A 22,544-nucleotide genomic window follows, 5' to 3' on the forward strand; every position below is an offset into this window, starting at 1 on the left:
TCAGTGTTGGAACAGAGTGAACTGTATTCCGTTTGATAGCCAAGGGAAAGTAGTTGCTTTTTGACTACAGCCATATTTTAGGGCCTGATGAAGCCAAGATATTGGTTCACTTCTCATTAGTCCTAGAGAGAGAAATGGAAACTGAAGGAAGAAAGGGATGCTGGCACAGAGTGGGGGTAAAAAACACGTTAGGATGCTACTGTTCAAATTATTGTCATGAGTAAACTTTGCGACTTAATTATCTTCCAGTAACTTAAAGGCCTCCCCAGTCTCCCATCATTTAAAAAAACACTTCTCAGGGTAACCTAAATGATCTAAAATTTTATAAAAGCTTTTAAAATGTTATGTGTACTGCAATCCAAATTGCTTGTTATAAATTGTTAATTTTTAAAATAGTCTTTTCAAGTAGAGTATGGGGAAATCAAAAGTAAACAATTCCTGATATGTTATTTATTAACATAATAAATAACATATAAATAACATATAAAAATGTTATTTATTAATTTAGAAAACAATTGTGTGCCCTGTGTACTAAGAATACAGTAAGTAATAAGGGGATCATTATGATCGTTATCCATGTAGAGTTTTAATCCAGTGTACAGGTTTTTGTTTCGTTTTGCTTTTTTGTGTATTTGTAGTTTATAGAGTATGCCCATATTACTTATTCATGATTGAAATATCACTGCAGCTTAGTAAGGTTTCCCCATACTTGAAAATCAGTAGTCAGCAAAGATAAACCTGGGCCTGTTTAAGAGTAAGAGGAATTGTCAACAGTTCATGTACAGCAGACACTCTGTCCCTGGGCATAGGCCTTCATGAGAGGACCGTTTGTCAGAGAAATCATCAGTCAAATCATTCACAGCTGACTTCGAGGATGGAGGGAAAGAGTCGGAACTCAGTGATAGAAAGATGGCATTTAGTGTTAGAATTTGTGAACAGATACTTTCTATATGGGCGACTCTTGCTCAGCCTGTACCTTAGTGGTGTTAGAGACAGCCAGTAGAGATAACAAACAGTACCTATGACTAAATATATCTTTGACTATCAGTTTGTTTCCTTCCTCCCATCATAGTTCTATCCTTCTTAGATGTCATTTTACCTGCCTCTTCCTCACATAGGCTTCCACTTAGACTTCATTTGCTCTCCATGCCCACAGTACTGTTCACTGCACTCCATGTAAACTCTAAACTATACCTTTCTTTTTACATTATAAAAGACAGTGGCTTGGGCTGGTATCATGCCAGGTTCTTATGGTTAAAATAGAATTGATGATTTTAGCTGTTTAATTTCTGAAAAACAGGATCGTGTAGGGGGACGAGTTGCCACATTTCGCAAAGGAAACTATGTAGCTGACCTTGGAGCCATGGTAGTAACAGGTCTTGGTAAGTGGTTTTGTGCTGTAATATAAAGTCTGAGACTCCCAAGATTGTTTAAGCTTATATTTTAAAACCATAGATACAGTTTTAAAATATATTGGTTAAAGATACTATTCTTAGTGTTAGTGAGAGGTAAATTAACAAATAGTATTCCTGAAAGGATGTATCAATATGTGCAAAATTTAAATTGTACATACATTCGGACCTAGCAAATCCAGTTTTATTTAGCAAATTATCCTGAGAAAGTAGACAAATGGACCATGTTATATTTGGAGCATTTTTAATGTGCGAGAGCAAAACACAAATTACAAGATTAAATTGTTACACTAAAAATTATGCTGCATGTTAACATGAAATGATTTCCATAATTTACTGCTAAATTGAAAAGATTAAAAAACATATGTGTTATCTTTTTGTATGTGTGTATGTCTATAATTTTATGCATATTAGATCTGTAATAAAATGTTAACTTTGTGGGATTAAAGGTAATTTTTTGCTTTCTTTATGCTTACCTTACACATTTGTTTTACTTTAGGTATTTTTAAAATATATATTATACATACCCTAAATTTAAAGTATTTTAAATTTTGAGTAAAAAATATTTTTGCTTTGAGAATATTGTTCTCTTCATAAAAGGTATGTCAAATTTAATCATTTGAGTTTTTTCTAGGAGGGAATCCCATGGCTGTGGTCAGCAAACAAGTAAATATGGAACTGGCCAAGATCAAGCAAAAATGCCCACTCTATGAAGCCAATGGACAAGCTGTAAGTGGAAGACAAACAGAACTTTTCAAAATTTTTTTGGTTCAGTTGAAAACGATTTTGGGGGAAATGTGTGGGTTAATATACACACATATACATATGAACTGAGGGCATAAATGATGTGACATTGTTCTGATTGTTCCTTAACTCTGAGCTATATAGGAAGGGATTATATTGCATGTATGCAAATTATATGTCTGTTTAAGCATTTATCTTTAGACGTTTAATGAAAGCTAGCTAGAAAGTTAATCTTTTTATTAAGCTGTGGCCACCTACTCCAAGAGACCTGTGTAATTAACACCTGATTCTTCATTTCTTTGTATTGTGCCTCCCATCATGTGCTTTAGCTCCATGTGCTCTTTATGACTTCAGTTTTGTGTTTGTAGGCTCAAGTTTTTAATGGCCTGATAGCCAAATGGTGGTATTTAGCCAGATGCTTATGTAGATATTTATTGACCCAGAGGTACAGAGGAGCTTCCTTTGCTTAGTACGGCAGTGGCATGGAAGTGATGTTTGGTTTAGGAGAGTGAGAGTAGTTTAACAACTAGCTGATGGGCTTACACTGTGAAAAGCAGTCCGAATTTTTAGGGGTGAGTGAAATTCAAAAGTTTCTATTTAGAAGTTTTACTGATTCCCCCATCAGTAGTGAGGGAGTCTTCAGTCCTCAGGATAAAAGCACATTATCATCTTTATGTTTTGAGGAAGCGAAGATTTGCTATGCATATGACAGTTTGGCTATTGTTGCTGAAAGTGGTTAAGATCCTAACTCTTGAATTTTATATGATCTGTCCCATGGGACATCCTCACCTATTCCTATACCTTCAAGCTTTATGGGGTGCATATCAGAGAAGGGCAGACTTTCAGGGAATGCCTTTTTCCCATCTCTACCATTCTGGATCCAAACTTCCTGCCAGGCCTTTTGGAGGTAGCTTTCTGGCAGAATGAACAAAATGAAATGGGAGTAAAAGGGTGAAGTAGAGGTTAACTGAACAATTTAATAATCTTTCACTACTCTGCAAAGATCTGTAAAAGATATAGAGGTGAATAAGACATTCCCTGCCATGTAAGATGGTACAGTGTAGTGAGACTTGTATACTAATAATTATCCCCCCCCAACTTTTTATTATGGAAATTTTCAAACATATACAAAAGTAGATAGTGATGTCTTGTGAACCCAGAGCATCAGGAGTAATAGACATCATTAAAATCTAAGGGTTTTCCCAAAAAAAACATATTCCTCATGTATATTTCAGAAACACAAAGTCAAGGCAGATTTGCCAAGGATCAGATACAAGACTAAATTGCTACTGAAGAGCCAAGGGGGTAAGAGAAAGAGTCTCTGGAGGTGAGAGGCAAAGGTGGGGAGAGATTTAGAGGGAAGGAGAGCATTTGGGAAGGTAGCTTAGGGCTTGAACATGTGATTGTGGAGGGACAGACATTGGAGGCAAAAGGTTTAAGTCTAAGGTCTCTGAAGTAGGATGGGATTATACTGGTGAGGGTCCAATGATATAAAGCCAAAGTTTAGAGTGGTGGATGTTGCTTGCCAGGCTGATGTGTAGGTTGAGATTTTAGAGGGTCTAGAGCAGGGAAGTAACATGACCAGAAAGGCGTTTTAGGTAGCTAGGCAGTAATGTAGAATTGAATTGAGGAAGGAAGACCTCCAAAGTGTATCTCACATTAGTCCTCAAGAAGGAGTGGAATCCAAAGATCATCACTGATTACTGAGACACTGTCTTTTTCTTTAGACTTTCCTGAATGTAGAGCACCTAGGTTCATTAAGTCTATTCTAACAGTAAAAAGAAAGCTTTTTTCTATAGAGATATCCAAAGAAATTGTCTGCTTTCTTGGTATTAGAGGAGCTTTAACACATTTAAAAAACATTTGTTTCTAATAGTATACCAGTATTTCTTTCAAGTGTGGCCTGTAACCAGCTGTCAGTCCATGAACTAAATATTGGTTATTATGGGTTGAGATAGACAGCTGGCCCCAGAATATAAATAAACTACATCATTAACCACACTTGTTAGTTCAGATGATGACTTTTTTCCATAGCAAGACTTTCTCATTAAAGGGAGTGGCCTGTTATTTAGGTTCTGGCATAAGCTCCTTTATTCTCATCAGGATCAGCCCTTTGAGTAGCACTGTAGTAAACAGTTGTTAAACCGATATGTGGTTTTCAGCATTTTGTATACAGGGATATTTTTCCAAGTGAAATTTGTAATTGTCATTTAACTCTGATCTTTATAGGGTTTTTTTGAAGTTGGTATGTTTCTATTTGGTGCAGTAGTAAGGAGGATTTTTTAAGCATTCTCAAATTTGGGGAAAAATTCTTTATAGTCCTGAGTTCCACTTGCCTTAAGTTAGTTAAACCTCAGAAGGCATGTTAATGTTTCTGTATCTTGCTGTTGCCAATAGTCTAGCTCAGAGTAGGAATAGACAGTTGTGGACCAAAAGACTGGCCTTTAGCTTACAGAACAAGTACTAAGAGCCGATAGCCCTGTTAATTTATAATTACAAATATGTTCATGAGTTTGGAAATCTGAGTATGTATTTGAGTTGCTTTGTTCTCTCATTTTGCAGGGGAAGAATCTAAAGCTCAGACATGTGTTATAGTCAATAAATTGTGGAGCCAGGATCCATGCCTGGGGTTCCAGATCAAATTCTCATACTTATTTTTCTATGCCTTGCTGATATTTCATGGAAGGTTGGGGCATGAGTAAGTGTGTGCAACTCTAATCGCCTATGTGACTGCATCAGCTGGGTCTCTTTCTCAAAGAGCTTTCTTTTAACAGTTACTCTTAAGAAGGCCTACCTAGAGTGGACATTCACCTAGCCATTGATTTTACTTCAGTAAGGTGTCAAATGAAGTGGGGTCATGTTCCTCTATTCTTTGTGGACGGCCTCAGTGGAAAAGAGGGTGATTTGATGGCTCTGTTGTTACTATGGAGGAATTAATTCTCTCATCCTGTACAAGGCCAGCAGTTAACAAAGTTGTAAATATCACTTGCAATTTTGTCTTAAAGACACAGACATATCACCATACTTAGCCATTTTGCTGCTATAGGAAAAAATTAAATAGCAAGTGGTTTTTGTTTTGTTATCTTATCATTTTATCACAATCACAAGAACCCCTAAAAGAGTTTACTTCTCTGTTCTCTCTGGTCCTACACTGACAGCTAAAATGTTAAGCTTCTGTGTTTGGCTGATTTTCTGGCTCTGGATGAGAAGAACAAGGGCTTCTCTATTTGGTTCTAATAGAGGATATTCCTATAAATAGAAGTGTCTTCTAGCTAGGAAAACAATCGCAGCTAATACAGCAGCTGCCCTCAGGTTGACTGATGATGGATTTATACTCTGAACTATAATCAGCTTTAAGTGGATATGGAGAAGATTGGGAAATAGAGTCATTCATATTTCAGGAACATTTTGGGCATCACAGTGAGAGAACTGAAAACATGGATTGTTGGAGGAAGACAGGGGAAATGACTGAATGTTTTCTGCATCTCCTGTATACCAGCTAATAACTCGGGGGCTTTAGATTCTAGTTTTGTTTTGGTTTCTTTTGAGTAATGAAAAGGTATCTTAATCAAATTCCTGTATTGCTATAGCATTCTGCATTACAAGATCTCTGGTCTACTGTTGAGAGAAACAAAGAGACAGAGATTACCAAGTGAGATCCAAAGACTCAGTAACTACTTGGAGAAACAAGGTACTGATTTTCTTGAGTGGCTCTACTCTTATGAGGAAGAAAAATAATAGGTAAAAGGTAACAGGTGCCAGGTCTCTCACAAAGACGGTTAACTGGACATACTCAGTATCTATCATAACGTAGCCGGTTTTCACTTGTATTTATACAGAGTGGTGCTTAGATTATACTTTTGACACAGGCTTATTGGCCTTTTCAATTTTCATCATCCTTTGTGGACATATATTTGGTATTTTTAAGGTACTCTTTCTCTACCCTTTAAAATCTTGACTACCAGTCCCTCAGTGTAAAAATATGTCTTCCTTAATGTTCCTGAAGTTGCAGAATAGTTGTTTTCCTTTCAAATATAGTTATAATACTTACTTTGCTTTTCCAAACTATAGTAATTTATTTCATTTAACAAGAATTTACTGAGCATCTTCACTATATGCTAGAATTGCTAGAGTGTACTCTTTAGACACATTGTGTGTGCCTTCTCTACATAGCCTAGTCATTGCTTTAGAGAAGTCAGATATTTATACTACCTAAAAAATTCCCTTTGAATTTAAAGAGGGGGAAAGGGGCAACAGTTTTTATTTATAGAATCCCATTGAATTTTATTTAGAGGATATACTCGTTGTCCTTATTCTCCCTTTAGGGATAGTATCTATATCTCAGTTCCCTCAGCTATTTGGGAATCTGAATTAGAGACTCTTCAGATGTAATATTCTTCTTCCAAGTTTTATCAAAGGAATTAATCTTTTGTTTTATCATAATTCTAGAAATGCATGGTGGGAGACGTGGAGATTGACTGTGGCCTCTGTTGGCCAGATTTGGTCATTACAGCTTTTCTCAATGTGTTGTTATTTCTGAGGATTTCTTCTGGCTAAATCTCAGAACTCTGTACCTAGAACCTAGCTGCTCTTACCTCCATTCTGCTCGGCTGCTAAAGAACTCATACAGACTGGAAGTGAGATAGATAATGTTTTCGAAGACCTAAAGAGCTTGTGATGGTAGAATGCAACCGGAAGCAGAACTAAAGAAAGTTGTTCTTCTTTGAGATGACTTCTTGCAGGATCAGGGACACTATCCAGAGAAAGTTGCTTGGCTTTCCCTAAATTCTGCATGGGCTAGACGTGTGCACAGGCTGCCACTCTCCCAGCCATGTTCAGGAATGTTCCATATAATCTATAGGACCCAAACAATCAGGATTGTACCTATTTAGAGCAGTGAGACTCACCAAATTTCCTTAGTCTTGAAGGAACTGTTTATCTGGAGCCTTTCATAGGGAAACCCATGGCTTTGAAAAGTCATAATCAAAATCCGTTTCAAGTGATATCCTTTTTGTTTAATTCTTTAAGCAAAAAACTACCAGGGGTCCTCCTCCCCCCCAAAAAAAAACTTCTTAGTTTGCTGTTACATGTTCTTGCTGTGCTGTAATATAGAAATCCAGCTGCTGTCTAATATAATGATTATACCCTGTAAAATCATTTGCTGAGTTCCTTTCTTAAGATACAGTTGTAAGAACCTAGAATAGAATGGTCAGGTAAAACTAAAATTATTACAGCTTGTGTTTAGAGATTGCCAGTATTTCAACTCTTTTCCCTAATTATTTGTAAAGCTAACGGAGTCAGAAGGTTCTCATCAAGGGGAAAGAAATGACCTGAAACAGGTATTCAGAAGCTCTTAAAGGTTGTCATTTGCTAAAGTTCTTTTCACTGTCTGAGTATGTCAAATAGAATATATCTAACTTAATTTTAAAAACATTCAGAATTTAAATATATCAAAAACACTGGTTTTTTCCCAGGCAATATTGACTAATGGACAAGTATTTTATTTACTATTTTCCAAATATTCCTTTAATTTCAAAGTGGAATTTTTAAGTTAGTGGGGAAAAAATTCAAGTTTCGAAGCTATCCCTGGTCTCACTGGCAACATTCCTATAATTGTTTAGGCAGAAAATGGGTGGGGCCTGACTGCTGACTGTTTCTTCTATAGTCTCCTAAGTGGAGCCTCGAGGTAGAGTGGTGTGTAGTGGAGATGCAGTCATGTCATCTGATGTCAGTCAGACAGGACAGTACTCTCTTGGGTTGGTTTTTGTTTGTTTGTTGTTGTTCTTGTTACTGTTCTATGTTCTCCTTTTCTCTTTTATTAAGTTTTGCTTTATTCCTCGCTGCTTTCTGATACCATCTCCCTTTACCACTACCCCTCCCCCAAACTGCCTTTCTTTTGCCCATTTCTATGCTTTGACTTTCCCATTTTGGTCTCTGTACAGTCTGTTCCTTATTTCTCTGGTGGTTGCAGCTTCTGAGCTAACAGAATGCCTCTGTCATGCTGTGTGTTTAAAGCCTTGATTTTACTGCTGTCGTACAAAACTAAACTTGATGTGGCTGTTGGGCTGTTATTTACAGTTTATTTCTCTCTCTGCTGCACTGGTTAAAAGGACACTGTCAAGGTATTTTTTTTTCATAATTTTTCAAATCATTTTCTTCACTGTTTACAATAACCCATTAAAAGCTTGAAACTTAAATCTTTCCCTTCCAAGGTCCTTTCCATCATACATTCACACTGGTTTGTTGTTGTAGAGTTGCGCCTATATGTTGGGCTGGTGCCATTTGAGTTTTTGTCATTGAAAGCGCATGTAAAAAGTCAGGTTTTTTGTAGGGGGGCATGAGTGAACTAAAGGGGAAAGTGTAATGAATCAAGTGGGCTGCTCAGCAAACAGAGGGAAGAAACAAAAGGTCATATTTGGTCCCTTTAACCTTGACAGTGTCCCTTTAAATATTTCTCTACCACACACCCTGGACCCCAGTTACTGAGCCTGAGTGCTGCGTCCTTTTTCAGTATGAACTTCCCTATGTGACTGTCACCCTAGCTGCAAAGATTAAAGCTTGTCTGAAGCAAGCCATCCGTTGACACTGGAAGAGCTTTAATCTGTACCATTTGCACATTTGTGTATTGGCACATTCTGCCTTATTGTAGAGGCATATGTGATCTGGTCCCTCTTGCTGCTATAGCATCCCCTTGCTAGGCATTTTAGAAACTACACATAGAAATATCACCTTTTTGTACTCTAGGAAAAGCAGTCATGCACATTGCATCTATTATCCGTGAAGGTCTCATAACTGTGTGGATTTCATGTTGAAAATATAATTGTTTCTTTTTTAAAAGGAGCATCAAATTTAGTTTCTAGAACCGTCTTTTGTAGCATCATTGCAGGAATTAACACCGAGCAAAATTTCAGCATTGCTTTGAGCTGCTCTGTATACGACTATCACATCAGTGAGGAAAAGTAACTGATGAGAAAGTAAATGAAATTCCTGACAAGAGGGTCTTTTTCATTAGCTCTGATAGCTGTGTAATCAGAAGAAGTAGAGGTGTCACCAAGAGAAGAAGTAGAGGTGTCACCTTTTCTTTGGCCATGGAGTTGAATGGGAGATCAGATGTGTTTGATCCTACTGAGCCCTAGATACCACCCTGATATATAAATGGCACCAAGCATCCAAAGCCTGATTCTCTGCCTTATTTCTCAACCTAAACCAAAAGATTCTCAAGGATTTATATTTCTTAGGGTAAGGAGGATTCTCTAGTTCCTAAAGATTTTCTGATCTCTCCCATGTATGGACTTTTAGAACTCGGTGCTTTAAAATGTGATTTTGATTGAATCAATTATGGTGTGTGTCATTTACAAGTCCAAAGGAGAGTTACAGTTCTTCGCCCTTTCTTTTTTTGGTGCAGATTGTACTTCTTACCATATTCTTTCTGCCACACCATAGCTCATATCCTAGAGTTACTTGTGTGACTTATCAGTGAAGGGACAGAGCCTTGTGCTTTGAAATTATCCCTTTAATTGGGAAGGCAAAAACTAAGAAGTTTCAAATGAGAGGAAGAGTCTTCCTGTGATGATCTTGTCCACAGTCAGTTATCTCTGATTGTAATAGGCCTCAGTGTTTATTAGAACTTATTTTAATGTTTTGTTTTCTTGTTACCAATTTTAGGTTAACTGTAAGGTGAAATTCCATAGTTAGAATCCCATTTCCCAGTTGATGCCCAGCTTATTACAGGAAGAGTTGCTTGCATTATACATGCTTTTTCCTTCTCTCACTGCTGTCATGAATTCAGCAGTAGAATTACAGATAGTTTACTTTGGGGCTGAATTAAGCAGTAGCAGAGAGATTTGTTCAACTAACTAACTGATGGCATCAATAGGCAGGGACACAGCAGGGACTAGGAGCATGGTCTTGCAGCTTGATGATCTTCTTTGCAGCTTGTTCTTTTCCTCTACAATAGTGAGCCAGGCATAGTACTTCAGTCTCTCATAATCTGAGCTTTGGACTTTCAAGTCTGAACTTAATTGGTGCCATAAAACACTATTACTCTGCCAAAGAATTAAGGTACTATTGTGTTCTTATCAATAGCCATGAATTTCATTTCTCTTTCCTACTCCCACCTGAAATTCTGTCATCTTTGAGGGGAAGCAGGTACCTTGGGCTTTTTTGTCCACCCTTATTCTGGAAGGTCCTCGGGTGTGTCGAGATAGTCTTTGTTTTCTGGGACGTTAGCAGCGTATTATTGCATGTCAGCCCAGCTCACCTCAGTGCATGTTGGCTCCAGGGCACTTTGTGCTCCACATACTGTCAGTTAGCTGCAGTGTGAATCCTGTGGCCGTGAATAGAGGTGGAGTCCCAGCTCTGAGGGCAAAACTGGAAGACTAGGAAAATATCAGTGCCAAAAACATTTCATATCATTTAATGGAATTGACCACTTCATAGAAAAGAAAGTTTGAATCATTGTCTTCAAAGGTTTCCCCTTTGAGATACGTATTTTTGACTTTTAAGCTGTAGAGCATTTGTGTTTTCATGGATAATTACGTCTGCTATACTTCGGGTTTTCAGGTTCCTAAAGAGAAAGATGAAATGGTAGAGCAAGAATTTAACCGGTTGCTGGAAGCTACGTCTTACCTTAGTCACCAGCTGGACTTCAATGTCCTCAATAATAAGCCTGTGTCCCTTGGCCAGGCACTGGAAGTTGTCATTCAGTAAGTACTTCAGTACCACTTGTCGTATAGTGAATTTCATTTAGAGATTTGCTATTCATATTTTAAGTTTTTCAGCAAGTCTTACTTGAGCTAATTTGTTACTTATTTTCATGTGAAATAGTTAAATCCAAAAGTAAAACCATTTAAAACAATTACATGTTACTTAAGGCCCCTCTCAGTTTTAAAATCCACAGCTTTTATGGTACTAAAATGTATTTAACATAGCCTAGAAAATAATTTGCCACCAGCCAACTTTCTTGTTCCAAGATATTAGAAAGTTCAGGGGACTTCGATACCCTTGAATGTTTTCGATGGATATCTGTCTTGTGCTGCAAAGCCGGATGTGTGATGAGGGCATACGTATATTGTCTCTCTTAGGTTACAAGAAAAGCATGTCAAAGATGAGCAGATTGAACATTGGAAAAAGATCGTGAAAACTCAGGAGGAATTGAAAGAACTTCTTAATAAGGTGAAATTCTCTGTTTATTTCTTCACAGCTAATGATACATCAGTAGGTAGAAAAAGGCTTTAATTTAGAAATTTTAAAAGCACTGGAACTCAAGAAAATAATGACTAGAAAAAGGCACTATTTTTTCTGTCTTCAGTATGTCATTATTAGTAAATTATTATCGGCGGGAAATAGATCTTCCCTGTGTCAGGTTCCCTTTGGCTGTTGCAAAGCTGGCCCAGTGCCCTCTGCTCAGTTCTAGGTGGAGAGAGAAATCAGCTGTCCTCCGGTCAAGTTCCCAAGGTCCTCAGCAGCCAGGACCATAATTCATTGCCATAATTATTTCACTTCTGCCAATATGAGGATATTCCCCAAGGGTATACATCTGTTGAGGGCTCTTTATCACCACCCTCCAGAGCCCCGGCTGCAGACTAGGAAACCATTTGTTTCTCCTCATCCTGCCAGCTGCGAACTTAACACCAGCCTAGGGAGAAAACATGAAGTGGGACAGCTCCTGAGTGGAGAGCTTTATAATGTGAAATCTGGGTGCATCTTGTGACCGGACTCTTGCCTCACTCTCACTGGCACTACTTCATGGATTGTGGTAAAGATGAAATAAAGAGAGTGCGTAGAGAATGGCCAACTGGCAAGATAGCTGTGGGGTCCCCAGTCTCAAGCTTTCCCTAGTACTGTGCAGTACCATCAGAAACCTGACAAAATGGTTCCTTAAGGTGCTTTGTGTGATGATTTCACCTTTTATATATTTAAAAAGCAAATCGTGGTGGTTCATTTTTCCTGAAAATTAAAATGTGTGTGTGTGAGAGAAAAATTATGGGACACTCTTAGTTCTCTCATTTGTTTTAGAAAACAGAGCCAATCTTATCTGATAGTGATGATACCTCTGTGTTGAGCCATATAGGATTTCTTTCCTGTTCTACTATGTCATGATGTAGAAGAGATATTTAAGAATTCTAAGGACATTGCATTGTAACCCTCTTTTGGTATAATAGCAGTTTAGGGCAGGAGCCAAAGCACATGATTTAGAGATGAATTACATTACTATCTGGAATGGTAAATTTGTATCTTTCCCTCTTAGATGGTAAATTTGAAAGAGAAAATTAAAGAACTCCATCAGCAATACAAAGAAGCATCTGAAGTCAAGCCACCCAGAGATATCACTGCTGAGTTCTTAGTGAAAAGCAAACACAGGGATCTGACTGCTCTGTGCAAGGTATGGTATACATACATGCCTAGTTGGTTTTACTTGGAATCCTAAGAAATAGTATAGATGTGAGAAACTTTGGAAAAGAGAGAGCCACTAGCCAAGATGCCTATAGTAGAAAGAAGGTTTGGTACACAAGATCCTTGGGGACTTAATTGGTTAGTTTGGTTTGAGATCTGCTTTTTCTGCAGAATTCCTACTTTGTCTTCACAATCTCATACTTTAGCTTACTTACATTTCATTTTAGCCCTCTGTCATAGTTTATCACTGACAGTTTAGAATAATGATATTGAACATGGACTTCAGAGTCATTTGGAGTCAAACTTTCTGGTCGAAAACTGAAACTTAGTGTCTCCTAGTCATGTGACCTTGGGCTTCTTATTCCCCTCATCTAGCGTTAATACTACCTGACTTGTAGGGGATCTAAAGTGTTTATTCATGCTAGGTACATGTTAAATGGACAGGAAGAGGCAGTGGCTATTCTTTTTCATACTCCTTCCCCCAGTCTTAATTCCAGGCTCACATTGTAACTTGTCTCCAAGAACAACCATCCCTGAGCCCTGACAGAGCCTTAAGCTGAGACACTCATAGATATGACCTGGACAGGGATGTACTCCAGGCCATACACTCTGTGATATAAATAACTAGGTGGGTTTCTAACACCTCCAGATAAATGTAGTTCTCTTAATTTTATCAGGAATATGATGAATTAGCTGAAACACAAGGAAAGCTAGAAGAAAAACTTCAAGAATTGGAAGCTAATCCCCCAAGGTAAGAAAAACACACAAACATTCAGAGGGATAGCTTTTACTATTCTTTCTGTTAGCTTTAGAGAGAAATTATAAAGCACCATGAGCCTTTTGTTTGGTGAATAGATTACACATTGTTTAATGAATGGAAGGTATCTATGCGTATGGACTACAATTTACCCTGAACAACACAGGTTTGAGCTGCACAAGTCCATTTATATATGGATCTTTTTCAGTAAATATATTGGAAAATTTTTGGAGATTTGTGATAATTTGAAGAAACTTACAACCTCATAGCCTAGAAATATCAAAAAAGTTAAGAAAAGGCTAGGTGTGTCTTGAGTTTCTAAAGTATATGTACATATTTTCCTTATAACTTTCTTTAGCTCTATTGTAAGAATACAGTATATATTACGTATACAAAATATGTGTTTAATCGATGATGTTATCGGTGAGGCTTCTGGTCCACAGTAGGCTAGTTAAGTTTTGGGAGAGTCATGTTATACAGGTATTTGACTGTACAAGGTGAGGTGGAAGTCATTGCCCTTAACCACATCTTGTTCAATGTTCAACTGTGCTTGTCAGGTTCCTAAATCTCCTAGTCTTATATTTTAATGTGTAAGAGTGTCCTAGATACTTAAATGTATTGTTTTTTAAGATAGGTTTTCTCCATAAAATCCGATATGTGAATGACAATGTAGTAAGTGAAAATTATCTTCTCTGAGTGGTGTAGAAGGTGATGTTGCTTTAAATTCCCATAATTCTGGGGACTAGGAAGGTATTACACTTATTTCCATTGGATTTTTGACAGTGAATACTTAATACGCTGATACTCTGTGTTCCATGTTGCTTCTGGCCTTCATGCATACCTTCTTTGCTCTATATTCAGGGATGCTACCTGTTCTTGCTAAAAAGTCCATGCTTTATTTCAAATATAAAACAAAATTTTTTACAACAAATTGCTTTTATAATGCAAGGTAACAATATGAAGAAGTCTTTTTTTTTCCCTCCCGACAACCGAGTCCTGATTGTAATTTGCTTTATGTAGTGAGCTTCGCACTGCTCTAGGCACCAGGAATAAAGGGGTTAATAAGACAGATCAGGACTTAGGATTTCTTCACATAAGGCGCAGTTCCAGGTTTAGTTTCCCACACAGTTTACTGAGATTATCCACGTCAGCCCATTGAGAATAATAGTAGTCCTTTAATAACTTTGTGCTCCTCTGTTTTCCTTTTGCAGTGATGTGTATCTGTCATCAAGAGACAGACAAATACTTGATTGGCATTTTGCAAATCTAGAATTTGCTAATGCCACACCTCTTTCTACGCTCTCCCTTAAACATTGGGATCAGGTAAATTCCTTTATCATTTATTTGTTGGCACATGTCTTTGAGAGAGCCCTTAAGAGAAACTTAATTTCTTTATATGTGTGTTTTTAAACAGCTTTAAGAGAGATCATTTACATACAATAAAACTCACCTATTTTGAGTGAACAACTTGGTTTGGCCCGACTTATATAGTTATGAACCAATACCATAAAGGTATAGACAGATAAATGAACAAAAAAAGCAACCATAAACAAACTAACACATGGTCAGCTGATTTTCAACAAAGGTGCCAAGACAAATAAAATGGGTGATGCCAGAATAGTTAATTAGATAACCCTATGGGAAAAATATGAACCCTTCTGTTACCTCCCACTATACACAAAAATTAACTCAAAATGGATCACAAAGATGTAGAACATTTTACCATCCTTAAAAGTTCTCTCTGGCCCCTTCGCAGTTGCTCCCTAACTCTCCTGCTCTTGGCCCTAGACAACTATTGATTTGCTTTCTGTCACTACAGTTTTGCTTTTTCTAGAATTACATATAAATTGAACTATACAATATATAATCATGTAATATATATACCCTTTTGTATGTGATTTCTCTTACTTAGAAGCTTTTGAGACTCGTTGTGTATATCAATAGTTTGTTCCTTTTTATTGTTCAGTAGTGTTCAATTATTTGGATATGCTACAGATTGTTCACTGGTACATTGATGGACATTTGGGTTGTTTGCATTTTTTATCTATAAATAATTAAAGCTGATATGAACGTTCATGTCTTTCTCTTGGATAAATATCTAAGAGTGAAATTGCTGGGTCTTACAGGAAGATTTTAGAGAGCTTTATAAGAAGTTTCCAAACTATTCCAAATTGCATTCCCACCAGCAATGTATGGAAGTTTCAGTTGCTCCATATCCTCACCAGTACTTGGTCCTGTCAGTTTTTAAAAGTTTGGCCATTCTAATGGGTGTATAGTAATATTTCATTATGATTTTAATTTGCATTTCCCTGATGACTAGTGAGGTGAAGCATCTTTTCACATACTTACTTACTGGCCATTCATTCGTATTCAGTTCTTTGGTAAAAAGTCTATTCAGATTTTTTGCCCATTTAAAAAATCTGGTTGTCTTTTTGTTGAATTGTAAGAGTTTATTCTTTAAATTCTGGGTACAATTTTCTAGTCAGATTTATGTTTTGCAGATATTTTCTACAAGTCTGTAGCTTGCCTTTTCATTTTCTAAATGGTATCTTTTAAAGAGCCAAGTTTTTAATTTTACGAAGTCCTATTTTATTAAGTCTTTTAGGCTTTTTATATCCTGAAAATTTTTTTGTCTAAACCAAGGTCGCAAAGATTTTTTTCCTGTTTCCTTCCTGAAGTTTTATGCACTTAGCTCTTGTTAGGTCTATGATCCATTTTGACTTAATTTTTGTGTATAGTGGGAGGTGAGAATAGGGTTCGTATTTTTCCATAGGGTTATCTAATTAATTATTCTCAGCATTATTTATAGTTCACAGTATGCAAGTCTTAAGCATCTTTTATTCTTGAATAGTTTTAAGTGTAACTTACTCTTAAACTGGTGAGAAGTCACAGGCCTTTTTACATATTGAATGGACCAATCTCTAAATCTAAGACTTTGGCCAGACTTAAGACTGCATAGAAGTAAATATTACCTTTTTATTTATATATTTTTATTTTCATTATACATTTTTCTAGTAAGATTATTTTGACTTAATCTTTAGATTATACTTTGCTGTTCTTTAGCATTTGAATTAACAGAAGATTGGATTTGGTAGTGTAAAAATTTTGCAGAATTCCCAATTTCTTTATGATTTTTCATATAAATACTAAATTAGACCTTTCCTGGTCACTGACTTATCATTTGAAGTTTCAGTATATATCCATTTGTAATAATTGAATTTTGAATGTGAGTGATTTGAACTGATCCAAATGAGCAAATGAGTCATTCACTAAGTGGTGAGAGTTTTGCTTCCCGCTTAGTATTTTTATCTAATTTCTGAGAAGTGTGGTACGTTTTCCCATGGAATTTCATGAAATTGGAAAAACTAGCCTTCAAAAGTTTCTCGCTCATGAAATTGGAAAAACTAGCCTTCAAAAGTTTCAGTAAATTCAAAGAAATAAGATCATTTGGGGCATTTTTCCAGGCTGAACTTCGACTTCTTTTACTATATGGATAATCTTGGGTCACTCTTTATAATCCTAGATTGCCTTCATCTATTCTGACTGACTTTAGTGTTGGAAGTCTTCCTCAACTTTAAAACTTGTAAGTTTAAGGAAAACTGATTTTGCTCCTAAAAGAAAATGTAATTAAGATGGTGATTTTGCTATCCTACCAAATCTGTAATGCGTTCAAAAGCCAAACAAACTTTTATGATCTAATCATCTGAATTTACTGAATCAGCTTCCTTCCTTCTCCCACCCCCCGTGAATAGTCTGGACTTGGTGATAAAAACTTTAGGGAAAAAGAAACTGCCTTAATCTCCCTGCCCAAAGATAGCCATTGTGGACATTTTGACATTTTTTCTTTTCCCATCAGTTTCCTTGGGCAGCTATATCTGAATACTGAGTGACTGACTGTTCTTTAATTTTGGCCTTAGCATATTAACAGTTTCTACAAGGAGGTGTTTTTAGTGTTACTTTACAAACTCAGTATAACTTAGATCAAGAAAATGTGAAAATATGTCCTTTCCTCTTTAGGATGATGACTTTGAGTTTACTGGCAGCCACCTGACAGTGAGAAATGGCTACTCATGCGTGCCTGTGGCTTTAGCAGAAGGCCTAGACATAAAATTGAATACAGCAGTTCGGCAGGTTCGCTACACAGCATCAGGTACGTCACTGCTTTACTGGTGAGATAAATCTCTGACTCTGAAACATGGTACTGGTCTTTTTTTGAGCTTGACCTGTAGAAAAAATATTAGGTACATTTCCTGAAAGTGTCTTATAAACTATGGCTCCTAATTTTTAAAAAAAGATGCATTCGCAAAAGGATTGAGCCCATAGATCCTTTGGAGGTTCTAGTCTTGTCATTGTATAGTCCAGAAAATTGAGGCAAGTTTGTTTCCAATCTGTGCATAAATTAGTTTGTTATTATAATAACAACCAGTGAGTTTGGATCTAATTTTGTTAAGCATACTCTTAAATACCAGGATTTTGGCCCCTAGGCTCCAGCGGGACCCACCCCTATATTTCACCATCTGCACCTTGGTCTTTGGATCCATTCTGGCTTTTCCTATTTGTGTTGGCTAACGGCTTAGCCTGCTTTCTCGTTCCAGCAGCAGTCCTACTAATAAGTTGACTTCAAAGATGGAAAATGCCCTGTGATTCCTGTGGCAGTGGGCTCAGTGCTCATTATTGCTGGTTTCAGATACATTTAATGTGAAGTACAGATAACCTGTCATCTACCCTCTTTTGGAATTAATAGTCTTGAACTCCTTATGGTAACTAGTCACCCCCATCTCTGAGGGCCCTCATGACAGGTGGAGATGTGGCCATCAATCTTGACTTCCACGGCCCCTTTTCTCGAGTCTCTGAGATCACAAATATGTTTTTTATAACCATCGCAACAGTTTTCCATTTTTCCTTCAGAAGCAGCTTCTAGCAGAGTGTTGAGAAATCTACAGCCTTGAAATAGCTATTTGCAAGCAGGTGAAGAACAGCGAGAATAGCTTTTCTGTCATTTTCTCTAGTTCTGTGGCCACAGAAAATGGGCATATACTGAGTTCTCATACTTATTTGAGCTATTTATATGGTTTTTTGAAATTATATAAATAGGTATTCACTGAAGAGAAAAACACAAATGAGGAAAAATAACATTAACCTACTTTCAGTGCTTTTTCCGTGGTCACTCTGGAGCTCCTTCATATTCAGGCAAACTAAATATCACAGCGTATCCTCAAGAATAGCATGATCCGCCGGTCTGAGCTGCAGCCAAGGTCTGCACCACAGCCTTCTGGTGTCATTCTTCTCTTGGTTCCTAGTGAGTGAGCACCTACCCGCAGTGGAGGAGGTATTGGTTCTATTGGGAGACATTTCACTCTGAATATTTTCTAAATTTACTTAACTTTGGTAAACAATCAGGTCCTTTTACTAGTCCAGAAGATCATTAGAGTACCAGGGAGGTAGGATAGTGCGATGGTGAAGATCGAGGACTCTGAGGCTGACTATTAGGGTTTGAATCTTGACATTAATTACTTGTATGGCCTTCGACAAATTACTTCACCTGTACCACAGTTTTCTTCTACAAAAAAAATGACCAGAACCAACTTTACAGACTTCTACGAAGAATTAATTGGGATAGCATATAGATCCTGCTGGGCAGTATATGCTCAGTACCTTTATCAGTACTATCCTGGTCACCAGTAAAGTCTTTTCGCTTGAACTCCTTTAGGATGTGAAGTGATAGCTGTGAATACCCGCTCCACAAGCCAGACCTTTATTTATAAATGTGACGCAGTTCTCTGTACCCTCCCCTTGGGGGTGTTGAAGCAACAGCCACCAGCTGTTCAGTTTGTGCCGCCTCTTCCTGAGTGGAAGACGTCTGCAGTCCAAAGGATGGGATTTGGCAACCTTAACAAGGTAACCCACCCCTGGCCCCTCATACCCACCGTGCAATGCCAGTCTCAGTGCCCTGCACTCGGACGGGAGGGGTTTGCATTTTTATGCATTTGCCATGCGCTCAGCTCTAGGATCAGGGTGAGGCCTGTCAATTAATTTACTTCATTGCCTAGATATATGTAAAATATCCATGAGAACTTAGTCTTCTGGGTCACTTCACAAACCCACACCCATAAGAGGAGAGCTCTGATTGCCATTCCAAGTAGTGCATTTATAATAGGGGCGTCTAGGTTATGTGGAGAGATTAGAAGAAACTTTAATAAGGTCTAAGGAGGAAGTACTTCCTGTTGAGGCAAGCTTTGCTTAAAGCCATTTCTGAGCCCTGTCACCAGCCCATGTTCTCCTTTCTTGTGGTAGGTGGTGTTGTGTTTTGACCGGGTATTCTGGGACCCCAGCGTCAATCTCTTTGGCCATGTTGGCAGCACGACGGCCAGCAGGGGGGAGCTCTTCCTCTTCTGGAACCTCTACAAAGGTAACTGCTTTCTCATTTCCTTGTAAGGGTGAGAATTAGGACTGTTCTGGTTTTTCTCAGAAACTCAATTCTTGAAATTCTTTATAGGTGCTGGGGACATGGGGGAAAAAAATCCCTGCCTTCAGGAAACTCACAGCTAGCTGTGGGGGACACTGAAGAGGCAGGCAGTCTCCAAACAGGGCAGTAAGGCGAGGGATGGGGGAAAGCCTGGGGCACTGCGGGAGAAAACATAAAAGAGAATCAACCCAGCCAGGAGGGGACAGGCTTCCTGGAAGGGGAAACCTGTATTCCTCATCTTCACACTTTGTTTCTGACTTGCCCTTGAATCTTTGATTACTTTCCTTAGAATGCACTTATCAAACTCCTACTTCCTGTTGTATTTTCTTCTATAATTGGATTGCTCTTAATCCTATACAGAGCTTTCAAAAAAAAGTATATTTAGACCCTACCTCATTCCAGGAAAAGAATGTAAGACATTCTCCTGTGCAGCAGTATCCAGAGGCATGGCCTCGGCAATGCAAACCATCAGTTAACCAGTTCGATTCCCACCCCAGTTCTTCCCATCACTCCTCACCGCCTGATGCTGAACCATCCTTCACATGGCTAGGGCCACTAACTCCACTAAGGAGGCACGTCGTTCCCTGAGCACATTGCTTTCTGACAACAGCTGAGTGCTCCTTCCCTTTCCCCAGCCAGGCCATTGGGTCCTGCCAGTACCGGCCTTTCTCTCTCTCAAAGCTATTTACTTCTTTTCCACTGCCCACCTCTCAGTCCAAACCACTCTCTTTTAACCTGTTTAGTTGCCAGCAGCCACTGCTGTCCTTCCTTCCGTCTTTTGATGGCTTTGCATTATGGCCACTAAGAAGGCCCACATAATCTAGCCCTTCTCTACTTCCTCAGCTTCCTCATTGTTCATCTTGACCTCCACCCCGCCCCTCTCCACTCCCTGCGCTCCAGGCACACTTGTCTGCGCTCCTACAGTCCCGGAGCACCGTGCTGTTCTCTACTTCAGGGCCTCCGCGTGTGCTGTCACCTGGGCCTGGGGTGCTTTTTTCTTCTCTTCCTTCCCAACATGGCATAGCTCAACCCAACCTTCTGGTCTTGACCTAAATGTCACTCTTTCACAGAGGACTACCAGGATACACATACCTCCACTGCCTCAAATCTATGTTCCTGTATTCTTTTCTCTGTTATCTTGTTTTTCTTCATAGTTTGTCACAGTTTGTAAACACACACACACCACCACCATACCATTACCACCACCCCCCCACCCCCCCCCTGTGGATTATATAGTCTAGTTTATAGCTTTATATCCCCAGCATCTAATACTATGCCTATCACATAAGCCTGTTGGATAGATATTCACCAAGTGTATTAGTAAAGGTGGTAGTGGGCTTGGGGCCTGGGATGGCCGAGGATAGCACTTGGGGAGCTGACTACGGTGGTCAGGGCTAACAGTTCTTTGCCTAAATACCTAAATATAGGGATACTCAGTTTTCTTTTGTTGACAGGGTCTGATTTGGTATCTTCAGGACTTCTGTATTCTGCAGTCATAAGCAGTGAAGTGCATGAGTCACACTTCACTCACTATAGTTTGTCAGCTCCCTTCTGGGGATAGATTTCAAGTTGCTGTTTTAGAAACAATTTATCTCTAGCGTGAATGGTGCATGCCTATCTATTGGCACTCTGATGGCCAAGATTAATGTGGGACCCCCTTAAGGAGGTTCTTGAGAAAAGTCTGTAAGAAAACCCTGGAATTGTCCTTTCTGTTTCCCTAGCTCCAATACTATTGGCACTAGTAGCAGGAGAAGCTGCTGGCATCATGGAAAACATAAGTGATGATGTGATTGTTGGCCGATGCCTGGCCATTCTCAAAGGGATTTTTGGTAGCAGTGCAGTGCCCCAGGTAAGTAGGTGAGTCGGGGCAAGTAAGTAGGTGGGGGACAACTTGTATTCTCTCAAGTTGTGGCACAGGTTCTTGGTCAGTAGTTTCAGCCGGAATTGAGAAGTGCGTGCTGGATTTACATGAATGCTAATGTTTGGAGTTTGTGCCCTAAGTGGGATTCAGAAAAGCTCCCCAGTATGTGGTCTGCTGTCTCTACTCATGGAATCATACTATCCCCCACCCTCCAGACAGTGGCTCAGGGACTCTCTCAGGGAGGTCTTAAGAGAATCTCTGGGTACTTTTTTCTATTCTTTAGACTCATTGAAACACTTTGACCCTATGATTCTTTTGAGAGGAGGCGTATTTAATGCATCATGTGAATTTGTAAGAGAATTTTGGTCAAGTCCCGAGTAGCTCTCTGGATTCAGAGATAAGAGGGCAACATGGAGGCTTCCTTGCAGTGTGAAAGCATTTGGTGTTAATATTTTAAAGCGGCAGCATTCACCACTTGGCGAGCTCTCATATCTGTTGCCTCTTTCTCTCTCTTACTTGTATCCCTACTCGCCGCAGCTTTTCTCCCTTTCAGAGATGAATGGTTTTTGGAGTTCAGTAATAACTTCTGCTCATGGTTTTTTCGTTAGCCCAAGGAAACTGTGGTGTCTCGCTGGCGTGCTGATCCCTGGGCCCGGGGCTCTTATTCTTACGTAGCCGCAGGATCTTCTGGAAATGACTATGATCTAATGGCTCAGCCAATCACTCCTGGCCCCTCAATTCCAGGTGCCCCACAGGTGAGAAACTGACAGACGGTACCTGGGCTTATTTGGGAAGAGGCCAGTATCCCAGGATCTCGGTAAAAATGATGCCACTGATTTTAGATTTTGATCCAAGGGTTCTGTCCTTGGACCCTTTCAGATAATCCAAAGCAGAGAAGCGAGGAGCAGT

The 22,544-nt window shown here is 38.7% G+C and overlaps 1 protein-coding gene and 1 long non-coding RNA gene across 3 annotated transcripts in view; both read left to right on the top strand.

The window, feature by feature from the left end:
* Positions 1-22,544, top strand: part of KDM1A (lysine demethylase 1A) — a 52,646-nt gene that overhangs the window by 28,947 nt on the left and 1,155 nt on the right. For both annotated transcript variants that reach the window (XM_039854938.1, XM_039854939.1), the window contains 12 exons: positions 1,301-1,382; positions 2,047-2,141; positions 10,719-10,861; positions 11,240-11,330; positions 12,406-12,540; positions 13,229-13,302; positions 14,520-14,631; positions 17,326-17,458; positions 19,019-19,206; positions 19,603-19,717; positions 21,496-21,623; positions 22,244-22,390. In XM_039854938.1, coding sequence (XP_039710872.1) covers positions 1,301-1,382; positions 2,047-2,141; positions 10,719-10,861; positions 11,240-11,330; positions 12,406-12,540; positions 13,229-13,302; positions 14,520-14,631; positions 17,326-17,458; positions 19,019-19,206; positions 19,603-19,717; positions 21,496-21,623; positions 22,244-22,390 — 1,443 coding nt within the window. The remainder of the gene's footprint in view (positions 1-1,300; positions 1,383-2,046; positions 2,142-10,718; positions 10,862-11,239; positions 11,331-12,405; positions 12,541-13,228; positions 13,303-14,519; positions 14,632-17,325; positions 17,459-19,018; positions 19,207-19,602; positions 19,718-21,495; positions 21,624-22,243; positions 22,391-22,544) is intronic.
* On the top strand, positions 3,305-7,191 carry LOC120596324 (uncharacterized). The gene is made up of 2 exons (XR_005651135.1): positions 3,305-3,483; positions 4,719-7,191. It is a non-coding gene; the product is annotated as an uncharacterized LOC120596324 (long non-coding RNA).

Source organism: Pteropus medius, unplaced genomic scaffold (assembly GCF_902729225.1).
Source record: "Pteropus medius unplaced genomic scaffold, Ma_sr-lr_union100, whole genome shotgun sequence".
Taxonomy (NCBI): Eukaryota; Metazoa; Chordata; class Mammalia; order Chiroptera; family Pteropodidae; genus Pteropus; species Pteropus medius.